This window comes from Bufo bufo, chromosome 6 (assembly GCF_905171765.1).
Source record: "Bufo bufo chromosome 6, aBufBuf1.1, whole genome shotgun sequence".
NCBI classification, from domain to species: domain Eukaryota; kingdom Metazoa; phylum Chordata; class Amphibia; order Anura; family Bufonidae; genus Bufo; species Bufo bufo.
The window spans coordinates 141,300,293-141,314,905 of record NC_053394.1 but is presented as its reverse complement, the minus strand read 5'-3'; the positions used below and the strand labels follow the sequence as shown (position 1 = coordinate 141,314,905).

Genomic DNA, 14,613 nt, shown 5'->3' with positions numbered 1-14,613 from the left:
TAAAGTTCCAGAAAGACATGGTCATGTCTGCTACTGGAGCTCAGCAGCAACACGTCCCAAGCGACCCTGTCCGTCTACAGCATTACAGGGCGGGGACCGAAAGACCGCTGAAGGGAGTCAGGGAGCTGGAACGGAGCAGCAGGGGGCAGATAAGTATGAGTTTTTCAACAGGTACAACGCGGTGCTGGCACCAGTAAAAAATGTCCCGAAGCTGGATAACCCCTTTAAGACCACTTTCATACTGTCAGTATTTTGCATCAGTATGTAAACCAAAGCCAGTAGTGGAAACTACAGATAAAGAGTGGGTTCATACATAGGTTTCAAAGCACATTTGCATTTTTTGGTGTTCTTTCCACATGTGGTTTTTGATGCAGTTTTTGCTGGTGGTGTTTTTTTTTTTTTTTTTTATTTGGTGGCTGTTTTTTTAATTTTGAAGGTTTTAGTTTTAGCATGTTTTTTCAGTGTCCAACCATCTCCTCTGTGGGGGAAAAAAAGCCTGCAAAATGCTATCTACACATTGTTTCAAAACCAAACGCCACCAAATCAAAAAGCCATTAAAAAATGTATATATAAAAAAAATATAAAAAAATTGAAAGAGGTTTCCAGGTCTGGTTAAAAAAAAAACAGAGCAAATGTGTGTGAAGACTAAGAAGTATAATGAACAGATTTGCGCCTCCTCTGTGTTTTGTACCCACTCCTGGTTTTGACTAACAAATACTGACAGTGTGAAAGTGGTCTATCAAGGGTTAAGAGACTCTTAAAAAATACAACCATGTAATTGTAAACCATCAAATTGTATAGGAGACAATGCTGCGCCCAGCACAAGCACAGTATCAGGTGAACGCTCTCACTATATGCACAGTTGTATGAACGGGGTTTAGGGTTACAGTCATAATGCTCCAGGACTTTTTCCAGTCTAAGGGCCTCATTACACTGGCCAATATTCAGGCAGGATGAGTGCTGATCGACGATGAACACATTGGGGGACATTTATGCTGGTGATTCATCTAAGTTAGGCCTCATGCACACGGCCGTTGTTTTGGTCCGCATCCGATCCGCAGTTTTGGCGGCTCGGATGCGGACCTATTCACTTCAATGGGGCCGCAAAAGATGCGGACAGTACTCAGTCTGCTGTCCGCATGCGTTGCTCCGTTCCGTGGCCCCGCAAAAAAAATATAACATGTCCTATTCTTGTCCGTGCTTTGCGGACAAGAATAGGCAGTTATATTAAAGGCTGTCTGTGCCGTTTTGCAAATTGCGGAACGCTCACGGACGCCATCTGTGTTTTGTGGATCTGCGATTTGCAGACCGTAAAACATACAACGTCGTGTGCATGTAGCTATATGTAGAGGTGATGACCTCTACATAACTTAGGTGGACTTTACACTTGTCTAAATATTTCTTGCTGGCGTAGAGTTAGACCATTTTCTACACTTAAAACGGGCGAAAAATGAAAAATTAGACGAGCTTGCCAGACCGCCCTTTTCCCCGCCCACGCCAGCCATGGCCCTTTTTTTAGACCTGGCTTGAGTGAAAAAAGGGGAAAAAGTCACACATTGCGGCACAAATAAGCAAAAATTGGCGTATATCTGTTCGTAAATAACCCCCATTGATCAGTGATCATTTGCAACGGCCTGTTACATAGACTGATGGAAATGGAATGATTCCTACTGCATTAATGTCTGTCGGCAGAACATTCTGATTACAGGTTGCGTTGCTGATAATCGTGGCTCTTTCATTCTGATGAAAGATGCAAATTGCAGTGACCTGCTAAAGGGTTAAAACCAAATACTCAGGTTGACCACTATAAAATGTTTACTGTGATGCTGAATGTGGTTTACGCTCGGTGGACTTCAGATAGCTATGCATAGAGGAAATCGCTAAACTGGCAGTTGCTTAGTTGCTGAGAGACAGGCTGGACCTAACTCCCCCACTGCCCCAGCTTGTATAGTAGAGAATCCTTAGCCAGCAGAGCTAGGGTGAAGACCTGTTTTGGTGTGCTATGCCAAGTAGGCCCTAAAAGAACTGTTTGGCCGGGAAAACTCCATTCCTGAGAGCGGAAAACTAACAGAAAGAGTAACTTTGCTGAGAACTACACCTAAAGGAAGAAAGCACTGCATATTAATAGGGATAAGCGAACAGTAAAGTCTACTGATGTAAACATGCATTTAACTTCCAGCATGACCTAAATTGGTCCTCAACCTTCTGGATTAATATGTTGTGTTGAGCGAACTTGTGTTTTTAAGTTCGACATACAAGGTTCGGGTTATCTAAGAATTCTGTTATGGATTCCGCTACCACGGACAATAACTTATGGAATCCATAACGGAATTTTTCTGCCTCTGGCTATAAATAAGAAGCTTTCCCCCTCGCTGACAGCAAGCAGATATCGTGAAATGGTGAGAAGCTGAGGCAATAAGCTGCAGAGCTATTCATTATACAATACATATGTAAAGGATTTTTACAGGACTAAAAAAACATGGTTGCATCTGGTGTCTACTACTGCGGCACATCTAGACGCTGCCATAGTAGAGAATCCCTTTAAATGTGATTAGATGGGAACTGGTGCAGTCCAATGCCTAAACGGATGACTATATTCAAATAGCTGCACAAATTCTAAAACAGTAACACTGGATTGTCAATTGCTCGAACAGCATTTTCCATTACCATAAATAACCTCCATAACCGGGAATTACGCCCTTTCCAGATAGCAGTGTATGCGCTTAGATTTTCTTGACTTTTGCACTGCCCTAAGTATCTCAGGTTGGCTACATCTATTTTAGAGAACAGCATATATAACAATTCCCCAATATACACTAGCTATTAGAGTGGCAACCATTTAACAATCCAATAGCAGAGCAGGGACGAGGACTTCTAGACCAGCTGTGAGTGTACTATGGAATTGCTAGAGATGTAATTGCCTTGTACATACTGTAAGCTGCCAGCCACTAAAGTGAAGACTCTCCTGGTCGTCTTCTACTCCTGTTACCCCTCTTCCCAAGCTGGCATCAGTTCCTGGGCACTGACCTGGGTGGGTAGAGGCCTCCTGTTTTCAGCCATGACCCCGGCCGTTATCCTAGTATCCTGGAGAGGTGGAGATGGATGTTAGGAGGAACAGCCACAATGAGGTTCTCTGTCTCACGGCTGGGACTTCCTCCTACATTTTCTCTGCAACTTCCTCGTTTCTTCTTTCAAACTAAAAAAAAAAAAAAAAAATCTTGCAGTATCCGAGCACCTGGGCATGAAATATCCAGGGAACACTTAAAGAGACATGTACTTATGTATTAGAGAATTGCAGCATGAATAACTATGCCCTAGGTGCCAGCTTTATGGAAATGACTCCCTTTACCAAGAAGCCGACGAGTGGAGGAATTCAAGCTTACATATGTTTGGCGAATATACCATAGCTCCTGTTTATGGCAGCCTGTGTTCTGTCTGTGGCACCGTCATAAGTTATGTCTGCTGACAGGAAAGCTATAATCCCCCTTCAACTTCCAAGGCTTTAGATTTTTCCCTCTCACAAAGGGAGTGATTGGATAGTAGCAACATATTAGGGGATTGCTATGTGAGGAGTTTTCCATTATATGTGTGCAATAAATAATGTCTATCACAGATAATGTTTTGTCTTATCTAATTTCAGAAGAGCGAGTTCTCCAACCGGACGCAATGCGACCCATTCATTTCGTGGGTATATGCACACTAGCATCTTTGCATTCAGGAAAAATCACAGTATGTTCTATATTGTGCATTTTGCACGCAGCCCTGCCTCCATAGGAAGGAATGGAGTTGGGGACCCAGATATATTTCTTACTGATGGTTTCTAAAGAGATGTTTAGTCTTATTCTTCAGTTTTTCTTCATGCGCGTGAAAAACAGAAGCAAAGCGGATGCGATCCGGATGGAAAAACGGAAATAATGAACGCAATCACAGATATATAAATAAATACATAAGGTGGCTCTCCTAGGTACTGTTATGGAAAAGGTGCTCAAATCAACTTGACTCACCTCGTCAATAAAATCATAAATAAACTTCCCATAGGATGATAGGCACACAACATATGGAATCACATGGACCAGAGGAAGATTTGTATAAAGTCCCGAAATTTCATTTATAAAAAAGTAGAATTAGAAATGTAAATGTAAAGTATAACATGAATGCAATATATAGAAAAATAAAAAAATGTTAAAAAAATCAACAAATAACAGCAATTAATAGGCTTATATACAAATGTCACCACTAAATAGTTAAAGAGATAAAACCACCTAAAGACAAGGTTGCACGTCTATAGCTATAGAGAAATTGCACTGAAATGTGCACAGTGTTCTATTATATCGTCGTATCGCGATACTAAAAGCAATCAGTGTTTTGCGTGAATTGAATTGTGAAAGCAGTACATATTACACCAGTTACTGAATAAAACTTCACTTTTAAAATATTGAGGTAAAAAGGCCCCTACACACAAACAAATAAGTGATGGTGGTCTAGGAGCTCAACTGGTCATGGAGGTAAGACCGTATAGAGCATCATGTGTGACCATCAAGATGGCTAAGTAGGTACCCACACCATACACTGGACCAGGGAGGCAATATACTGTTGACTCCCTTAAATGGAAATGGTGTTTCCAAATAATAGGTATCTATGGTGGACTGGCGGATTATTAGAGCCAAGGTGGAGGGGGGGTAGTGTGTAAACTGACCCTACAAAGCCCTACTTGGCCTAGTACACCCTTCAAATAACTCCTTGGAGCGGGGTCCAAAAAGCCCTGAAAAGGGTGGCCCCGGCTGGAACCTGGTCCTATGCTGGAGGCCCTATTGAGGCCCTATGCATAAACATACAGGACCCTGGTTTCGGGAGACCCTCATGCCTGAAGTACCCATATGGATCCATAAGGGATAAAAATTGGAGCGCTCCATATATGCTTTTGAGGAATTGCTTCATGAGGAATCTGAGTCCCTACTGAGATCAAATCATCCCTCAATAAGTGGGACTTTAATCTCTCCAACATACCACACATGAGACCAGCGAGCTGCGATACACTCCATAGCGAAAGGTGAGCAGCACGACCGGCAAGCTGCAATACACCCTACAACAGAGAGTGAACAGCCAGAGGTAAGATCTGTATGTGCCGGAGACCACGTGGGATGCCACGGCAGGCACCGGATTCCTTACCCCCACATTCAGCTGTGAGTAATCAACAATCCTTTGTGCGATGGTATGTAATGCAAATATTTGAGAACTAGACATATGGACATGTAAGGAAAACTCACTGGCGGGTTGGTTGCGGTGAGGTCCGGACACCGTGGAGCGTTGATTTAGCAAACCTGCAACATAGGAATTGTTACTTCACGGCTTACCAATATAAACATGACTTACTAGGATGGAAGATCCCTTCAGTCATACACTATCAACCACCCTAAACCACCCACCACCTAAATAAAACACAGGACAACTTCTTGATGGAAAAATGGCCTTCATGGCCCCATTTATTTAAACAACATATTAACCAATATATATATATATATATATATATATATACCATGTAAAATAATCATCAACACAGAACATAACAAAATTCAGGTGATAGGATCCTAGAAGGCAACCAGGCAAGCTGTTTCATCACTCTCCACACCTCGATTCCTCGTTCCACCTTACCCTTGGCCGCGGTCACCGACCCAAGGGCACCAAATCCATAAATACCATATACCCCTGCAGGCCCTTTTTGCCCAACAGGAGCCCAAACCACCAGCTTGCTGAACTTCCTGAGATGCACACTCCAACTTGTCATGCACCTCTTAAACCTTGCAGTGCCTTCCAGGACCCTCCATTAACATGCCTCACTCACAAACAAAGTGATCCTAACCGAAATTCCAAAAAATAAAATAAAAAATAAAATAAATAAACTAAACTAAATAAATAAATAGGGTGGGAAACTTCACCTATTCACACTGGACGCTGGTGGGGGGTCCCTCCCCCTCCCCAGGTTATATACAGCCCGCGAATCCCCAGATCCACTTCTTTTCCTCCCCCCTATACTATCCATCCACAATCCGCTTTAACCTTTCCTGACTTCAACTTCCCCCTAAGTCAAGCTACACTACACTATGGCTGCGCCCCGCTCCGTTGCACTTATTCTGGAGACATTCACCCCACAGGGATATTTGTGTATGTGAGAACTATTACACCCTCGTATGGGATATTTCACAGACACATTCCAACTAGATCTATATGATATACAGTTTGTAAGTCATTGCAATGAATGATACTGTGAACTGAATTCCCAAGAGGCCTATTTTTTATATATATTTACTATATTTTACATCTGACCATTTCATAGCCACTACCAAACTAAAGCACTGATTGTTTTTAGTATTGCGATACGACAATATAATAGAACACTGTGCACATTTACAAGTCAGTGCTATTTCTCTATAGATATAGACCGTGCAACCTTGTCTTTAGGTGATTTTATCTTTTTAACTAAGTTACCGTACTTTTTAAATAAGTTTAACTTAGTGACAATTGTAACAGCATTTGTATATAAGGCTTTTAACCGCCTCCGGACCGCCTAACGCAGGATCGCGTTCCGGAGGCGGCAGCTGCAGGCAGAGTCACGCATATACGCGTCATCTCGCAAGACGCGAGATTTCGCTCAAAGCCGGCCCGCGCATGCGCATCGCGGGCCGGCAAAAGTTAGAGGAGTATTACATCACAAGCCTGCCAGCCAATGATCGTCGCTGGCAGGTTTCTGATTTTTAAAAAATCTAATCACAAGCCATCTAACACCTTATATTTATAAATATAAGGTGTTAAATGGCTTCTCTGCTCCTCTGCTGGTCCTTTTGGTCGGTTGGTTCCAGCAGAGGAGCAGACATCACAGTGAGTACCCACCAACACCACACTTAGCCCCCAGATCCCCCCCCATCACCCCAATTAACCCCTTGATCACCCCTTGATCACCCCTGTCAATCACTAGTGAAAGGGAAAAAAGTGATCAGTGTAAACTGTCACTTTTTTTCCCCACTAATATTGACTGTTAGGTTTTAGGATAGTTTAGGCCCCTTGGTTAGGTAGTTAGCGTCAGTTAGCGCCCAGCCCACCGCACCGCAATCACTGATTCGCTGATTAGCGTATCGCTAATCAGCATTTGTACTTTTATAGTATCTGTAAGTGATCAAAACTGATCACAGTCAGATCTATAATAGTATTAGTGTCACCTTAGTTCGCCCTCCACCCAAAACGCAGTGTTTGCCCGATCAGGCCTGATCACTGCACAATCACTTTACAAGCGCTTATATGATAAAAAAAAATCAGTTTTGATATTTTTTATCAATCGCAGCGGCCTCCGGTACTTCGCTAGCCTCCCATTTGTAAGACAGGCTTGCTTTTTTTCTTGGGTAGTCTCAGGGAATACCCCTAAATTTAGTAGTCCAAAGGTCAAACAGGGGGTATTCTTCTGAAGAGGTCTACAGGCTTCTGACCCAGTCGGATGAGGAATGGGAACCCTCATCTGACGAATCTAGCGGGTCAGAATATGAATAGAAAGCAGTGGCAGTCTGACCCAAAGTTCGGACGAGGAGGTTGAGGTCCCTGATAGCACCAGGCGTACCCGGCCCCGTGTCGCTAGACCACAGGTTGTGCAGGATCCGTTTCAAGGGCAGCAGAGTGGGGCTGGCGCTGTCGGATTACGTGGTGAGGCATACACCAGCAGCGCAGCCCTCCCTGGACCTAGTACCAGCACTGCCATACAACATGGTGAAGTGGCGAGCACCAGAAGGGCAGTTGAAGCTGGTACGATGGCACGTGCAATAGTTACCCCGTCGCAGGCACAGCACAGACAGGCCCGTAGAGCCCCTAGAGTCCCTGAGGTGCTGGCAAACCCTGATTGGCAGTCCCCAACTTCAGCCGCACCTGTAGTTCCCCCTTTCACCGCCCAGTCTGGAGTTCGGGTTGAGACAGCTCAGATCGGTTCGGCACTGGGATTTTTTGAGCTGTTCTTGACTGCGAAGCTCTTGGACTTAGTCGTGGCAGAAACAAATCGGTATGCCACTCAATTTATAGCCGCCAACCCAGGAAGCTATTATGCCCAGCCTTTCCGGTGGAAACCAGTCCAAGTTTCCGAATTAAAAAAATTTCTGGGCCTTCTCCTCAACATGGGTCTAACCAAAAACCATGAATTGCGATCATATTGGTCCACGAACCCAATTCATCACATGCCCATGTTCTCTGCTGCTATGTCCAGGGCACGATTTGAGGCCATCCTGCGTTTCCTGCACTTTAGCGACAACACCACCTCCCGTCCCAGATGCCACCCAGCTTTTGACCGGCTCCACAAAATTCGGCCCCTTATAGACCACTTCAACAACAAATTTGCAGATTTGTATACCCCTGAGAAAAACATCTGCGTAGACGAGTCCCTTATACATTTTACCGGGCGCCTTGGCTTCAAACAATACATCCCAAGCAAGCGCGCCCGGTATGGGGTCAAATTGTATAAGCTCTGTGAAAGGGCCACAGGCTATACCCACAAATTTCGGATCTATGAGGGAAAAGATCATACCCTGGAGCCGGTCGGTTGCCCTGACTACCTGGGGAGCAGTGGGAAGACAGTCTGGGACTTGGTGTCACCCTTATTTGGCAAGGAGTACCATCTTTATGTGGACAATTTTTACACAAGTGTGCCCCTCTTCAGGCATTTGTTCCCAGAACAGATTGGCTGCTGTGGCACCATGCGACCTAGTCGCCGGGGCTTCCCCCAACAGCTCGTTACCACCCGTCTTGCAAGGGGGGAGAGGGCTGCCTTGTGTAACGAAGAACTGCTCGCGGTGAAATGGAGAGACAAGCGTGACGTTTACATGCTCTCCTCCATTCATGCAGACACGACAATACAAATTGAACGGGCAACCAGTGTCATTCAAAAGCCCCTCTCAGTCCACGACTATAATGCGCTCATGGGAGGGGTGGACTTCGATAACCAGATGTTGGCTCCCTATTTAGTTTCCCGACGCACCAGACGCTGTTATAAGAAGGTGTCTGTATATTTGATTCAATTGGCGATGTACAATAGTTTTGTTCTCTACAGTAAGGCTGGGAGAACAGGATCCTTCCTCAAATTTCAGGAAGAGATCATCGCGAACCTCCTGTATCCAGGAGGTTCCGTGGCCCCAACCACCAGTGTAGTGTGCCGTCTACACGAGCGACATTTCCCCAATGTCGTTGCTGGTACCTCAACCCAACCGTCACCCCGAAAAAGATGTCGTGTCTGTAGCAGGAGTGGAATAAGGCTTGACACCCGCTATTTCTGTCCTGACTGCCCTGACCACCCTGCCCTATGCTTAGGGGAGTGTTTCCGAAAGTACTACACACAGGTACACTAAGCATAGGGATTGCATCTCACAGGACAGGCACACAGGGCTATTAGGGCCCTTTCACTCACAGCTGCTGCAAACCTCTCCTTTCACCTGGGATAAAGTGCATAATGTACTTCGCCACATCTTTGGGCGATTTGCGCTTTGCACATTGTCCCATGGGGAAGGAGAGGTTTGTCCTATAAAGATAAAAAAAAACAAAAAAAAAAACACTGGTAAGCAAAAAAGTTAACGTTCAGTTCAAAAAGTTTAATAAAGTTTATATGTTCCGTTCAAATGTTATTATAAAGTTAATAAATTTATTGCGTTGCGGCCTTATTTTTTCTTTTTTGTTTTGTTTTTTTTACCTTCCAGGTGGACCAACCGATCGACTAGCTGCAGCACTGATGTGCATTCTGACAGAAGCATTGCGCTGCTGTCAGATTACACAAAAGTCGGTGTATGCGGCGCTGCAAGACGAGATTTCTCCTCTGCAGTAAAAGATATGTTTGCCGAGGCATATGAGCTGAGGAGGCGGCGGTGTTCATATACTTTGGCAAACACTTTGTATATAAAAAAAAATTAAATAAATCCCGGCAATGATTTATTCATCCACATCGATTGATGTGAATGGAGAAATCGGGTTTGCCCAGTCTTACGAGCTAAGTGGGTATGGATGTTGGGCTGAGCGCCTATGTCCTGGCAGACGCCTTTCCCCTCCTTTTTTTTTTGGCAGAGATTTTTTCATCCACATTGATCGATGCGAATGAAGAAATCTGTGTCGTTAATTTTTTCTTTCAGCGCAGAGGCTGAACGGAAAAAAATAAATCTCATTACCCGTATGCTTAATATAAGGAGAATAGCAGAAACTCCTAATGCTGCCCATACATGTAATGATTGCGGAGACCCTCAAATGCCAGGGCAGTACAAACACCCCACAAATGACCCAATTTTGGAAAGAAGACACCCCAAGGTATTCACTGAGGGGCATATTGAGTCCATGAACGATTGAAATTTTTGTCCCAAGTTAGCGGAAAGGGAGACTTTGTGAGAAAAAACAAAAAAATAATCAATTTCCGCTAACTTGTGGCAAAAAAAAAAAATTCTATGAACTCGCCATGCCCCTCATTGAATACCTTGGGGTGTCTTCTTTCCAAAATGGGGTCACATGTGGGGTATTTATACTGCCCTGGCATTTTAGGGGCCCTAAAGCGTGAGAAGTCTGGGATCCAAATGTCTAAAAATGCCCTCCTAAAAGGAATGTGGGCCCCTTTGCGCATCTAGGCTGCAAAAAAGTGTCACACATCTGGTATCGCCGTACTGAGGAGAAGTTGGGGAAGTGACCCCATTTTGGAAAGAAGATACCCCAAGGTATTCCGTGAGGGGCATAGTGAGTTCATGGACGTTTTTATTTTTTGTCACAAGTTAGTGGAATATGAGACTTTGTCATGAGTTAGCGGAAAATGATGATTTATTTATTTATTTTTTCTTACAAAGTCTCATATTCCACTAACTTGTGACAAAAAATAAAAACTTCCATGAACTCACTATGCCCATCACGAAATACCTTGGGATGTATTCTTTCCAAAATGGGGTCACTTGTGGGGTAGTTATACTGTCCTGGCATTCTAGTGTGGTAAGTAGTTTGAAATAAAAATGTGTAAAAAATGACCTGTGAAATCCTAAAGGTGCTCTTTGGAATGTGGGCCCCTTTGCCCACCTAGGCTGCAAAAAAGTGTCACACATCTGGTATCGCCGTACTCAGGAGAAGTTGGGCAATGTGTTTTGGGGTGTCATTTTACATATACCCATGCTGGGTGAGAGAAATATCTCGGTCAAATGCCAACTTTGTATAAAAAAAATGGGAAAGGTTGTCTTTTGCCGAGATTTTTATCTCACCCAGCATGGGTATATGTAAAATGACACCCCAAAACACATTTCCCAACTTCTCCTGAGTACGGCGATAACAGATGTGTGACACTTTTTTGCAGCCTAGGTGGGCAAAGGGGCCCACATTCCAAAGAGCACCTTTAGGATTTCACAGGTCATTTTTTACACATTTCAATTTCAAACTACTTACCACACATTAGGGCCCCTAGAATGCCAGGGCAGTATAGCTACCCCACAAATGACCCCATTTTGGAAAGAAGACACCCCAAGGTATTTTGTGATGGGCATAGTGAGTTCATGGACGTTTTTATTTTTTGTCACAAGTTAGTGGAATATGAGACTTTGTAAGGAAAAAAAATAAAAAATCATAATTTTCCGCTAACTTGTGACAAAAAATAAAAAGTTCTATGAACTCACTATGACCATCAGCGAATACCTTAGGGTGTCTACTTTCCGAAATGGGGTCATTTGTGGGGTGTTTGTACTGTCTGGCCATTGTAGAACCTCAGGAAACATGACAGGTGCTCAGAAAGTCAGAGCTGCTTCAAAAAGCGGAAATTGACATTTTTGTACCATGGTTTGTAAACGCTATAACTTTTACCCAAACCATTTTTTTTTTACCCAAACATTTTTTTTTTATCAAAGACATGTAGAACAATAAATTTAGAGAAAAATTTATATATGGATGTCGTTTTTTTAAAAAAAATTTACAACTGAAAGTGAAAAATGTCATTTTTTTGCAAAAATTTAGTTAAATTTCAATTAATTAAAAAAAAAAGTAAAAATGTCAGCAGCAATGAAAAACCACCAAATGAAAGCTCTATTAGTGAGAAGAAAAGGAGGTAAAATTCATTTGGGTGGTAAGTTGCATGACCGAGCAATAAACGGTGAAAGTAGTGTAGTGCAGAAGTGTAAAAAGTGGCCTGGTCATTAAGGGTGTTTAAGCTAGGGGGGCTGAGGTGGTTAATTGTTGTTATTGGTTGATTTTTTTTTTTAACATTTTTTTATTTTTTTAATTTTATTTTTATATATATTGCATCCATGTTATACTTAAATTTCTAATTCAACTTTTTTATAAATAAAATTCGGGGACTTTATACAAATCTTCCTCTGGTCCATGTGATTCCATATGTTGTGTGCCTATCATCCTATGGGAAGTATAATCACAGATATAATTAATCTGAACTTGCACAAAAACCCATCAGTTTCTCTCCGAGCATGCATTGACACAATCCGTTTTGCTCATGTGAAAGAGGCCTAGGGACGCCTTCACACGCGGCAGATTTTGTGGCAGAAAATTTTGCGACTGAAAATCAGTTCCATTCATTTGAATGAGGCCTCATGCACACGACCGTTGTGTGCATCCGTGTCCGTTGTTCCATTTTCCGCGATTTTCTGCGGACCCATTGACTTTCAATGGGTCCGTTGAAAACTCGGGAAGTGCACCGTTTATCATCCGCGTCCGTGATCCTTGTTTCCTGTCCGTCAAAAAAATATGACCTGTCCTATTTTTTTGACGGACAACGGTTCACGGACCCATTCAAGTCAATGGGTCCGTGAAAAAACACGGATGCACACAGGATTGTCATCCGCATACGTCATCCGTGTTCGTAGGCTACTTTCACACAGACGGATCCGCTGATCCGTCTGCATAAAAGCTTTTTAGATCTATGTATTCACTTCGTGAAAACTCAGATCCGACAGTATATTCTAACACAGAGGCGTTCCCATAGTGATGGGGACGCTTCAAGTTAGAATATACTAAGAACTGTGTACATGACTGCCCCCTCCTGCCTGGCAGTACCCGATCTCTTACAGCGGGGGGCTGTGATTCGCACAATTAACCCCTCAGGTGCCGCACCTGAGGGGTTAATTGTGCGTATCATAGCCCCCTGTAAGAGATCAGGTGCTTCCAGGCAGGAGGGGGCAGACCTTCCTCCCTCCCCAGTTTTAAATTTATTGGTGGCCAGTGCGGACCCCCCTCCCTCCCTCCCCTGTATTTAACTCATTGGTGGCCAGTGCGGCCCCCCTCCCTCCTTCCCCTGTATTTAACTCATTGGTGGCCAGTGCGGCCCCCCTCCCTCCCTCCCCTGTATTTAATTCATTGGTGGTCAGTGCGGCCCCTCCTCCCCCCCAATTAAAATCCCCCCCACCCCCCGCAGCGGAGAGTTCCGATCAGAGTTCCAGTTTAATCGCTGGGGCTCCGATCGGTAACCATGGAAACCAGGACGCTACTGCAGTCCTGGCTGTCATGGTTACTTAGCAATTTTAGAAGCATTATACTTACCTGCGATGTCTGTGACCGGCCGGGCGCTCCTCCTACTGGTAAGTGACAGGTCTGTGCTATAGGCAATGCGCCGCACAGACCTGTCACTTACCAGTAGGAGGATGCAAGGCCACCAATGAGTTAAATACAGGGAAGGGAGGGAGGGGGGGCCGCACTGGCCACCAATGAATTTAAAACTGGGGAGGGAGGGGGGTCTGCCCCCTCCTGCTTGGCAGCACCTGATCTCTTACAGGGGGCTATGATACGCACAATTAACCCCTTAGGTGCGGCACCTGAGGGGTTAATTGTGCGGATCAAAGCCCCCTGTAAGAGATCGGGTGCTGCCAGGCAGCAGGGGGCAGTCATGTACACAGTTCTTAGTATATTCTAACTTGAAGCGTCCCCATCACCATGGGAACGCCTCTGTGTTAGAATATACTGTCGGATCTGAGTTTTCATGATATAACTCAAATCCGATGGTATATTTTAACAAAGAGGCATTCCCATGGTGATGGGGACGCTTCAAGTTAAAATATACCATCGGATTGGAGAAAACTCTGATCCGATGGTATAATAGGGACTCCTGACTTTACATTGAAAGTCAATGGGGGACGGATCAGTTTGCAATTGCACCATATTGTGTCAACGTCAAACGGATCCGTCCCCATTGACTTGCATTGTAAGTCAGGACGGATCCGTTTGTCTCCGCACGGCCAGGCGGACACTACTTTTTCCTTCATGTCCGTGGATCCTCCAAAAATCAAGGAAGACCCACGGAAGAAAGAACGGACACGGATCACGGAACTAGGGAACCCGTTTTTGCGGACCGCAAAAAAAACCGGTCGTGTGCATGAGGCCTAAGGCAGCAAGCACATGGATTTCTGCAAGACCCGTTAAGGCCTCTTTCACACTACCGTATGGCTATTTCAGTGTTTTGCGATCCGTTTTTCACGGATCCGTTCTTCCATTTTTTTTGTTTCCGTTGTGTTTCCGTTTTTTTTTCAGTTGTGTTTCCGTTGTGTTTCGCTAACAAGGGTTTGTATGAATAATCTGCCTGTATAAAGGTACCGCGCACTGATTACCCGATGAATGAGCAAATCACTCATTAGCGAT

The 14,613-nt window shown here is 44.1% G+C and overlaps 1 protein-coding gene across 2 annotated transcripts in view; it reads right to left on the bottom strand.

Moving 5' to 3' along the window:
* The window catches only part of LOC121005103 (disheveled-associated activator of morphogenesis 1-like), a 314,210-nt gene extending 311,072 nt beyond the window's left edge, over positions 1 to 3,138 (bottom strand). For both annotated transcript variants that reach the window (XM_040437659.1, XM_040437660.1), the window contains exon 1: positions 3,028 to 3,138. In XM_040437659.1, coding sequence (XP_040293593.1) covers positions 3,028 to 3,060 — 33 coding nt within the window. In that variant the 5' untranslated portion in view covers positions 3,061 to 3,138. The remainder of the gene's footprint in view (positions 1 to 3,027) is intronic.
* Positions 3,139 to 14,613: the final 11,475 nt, after the last annotated feature.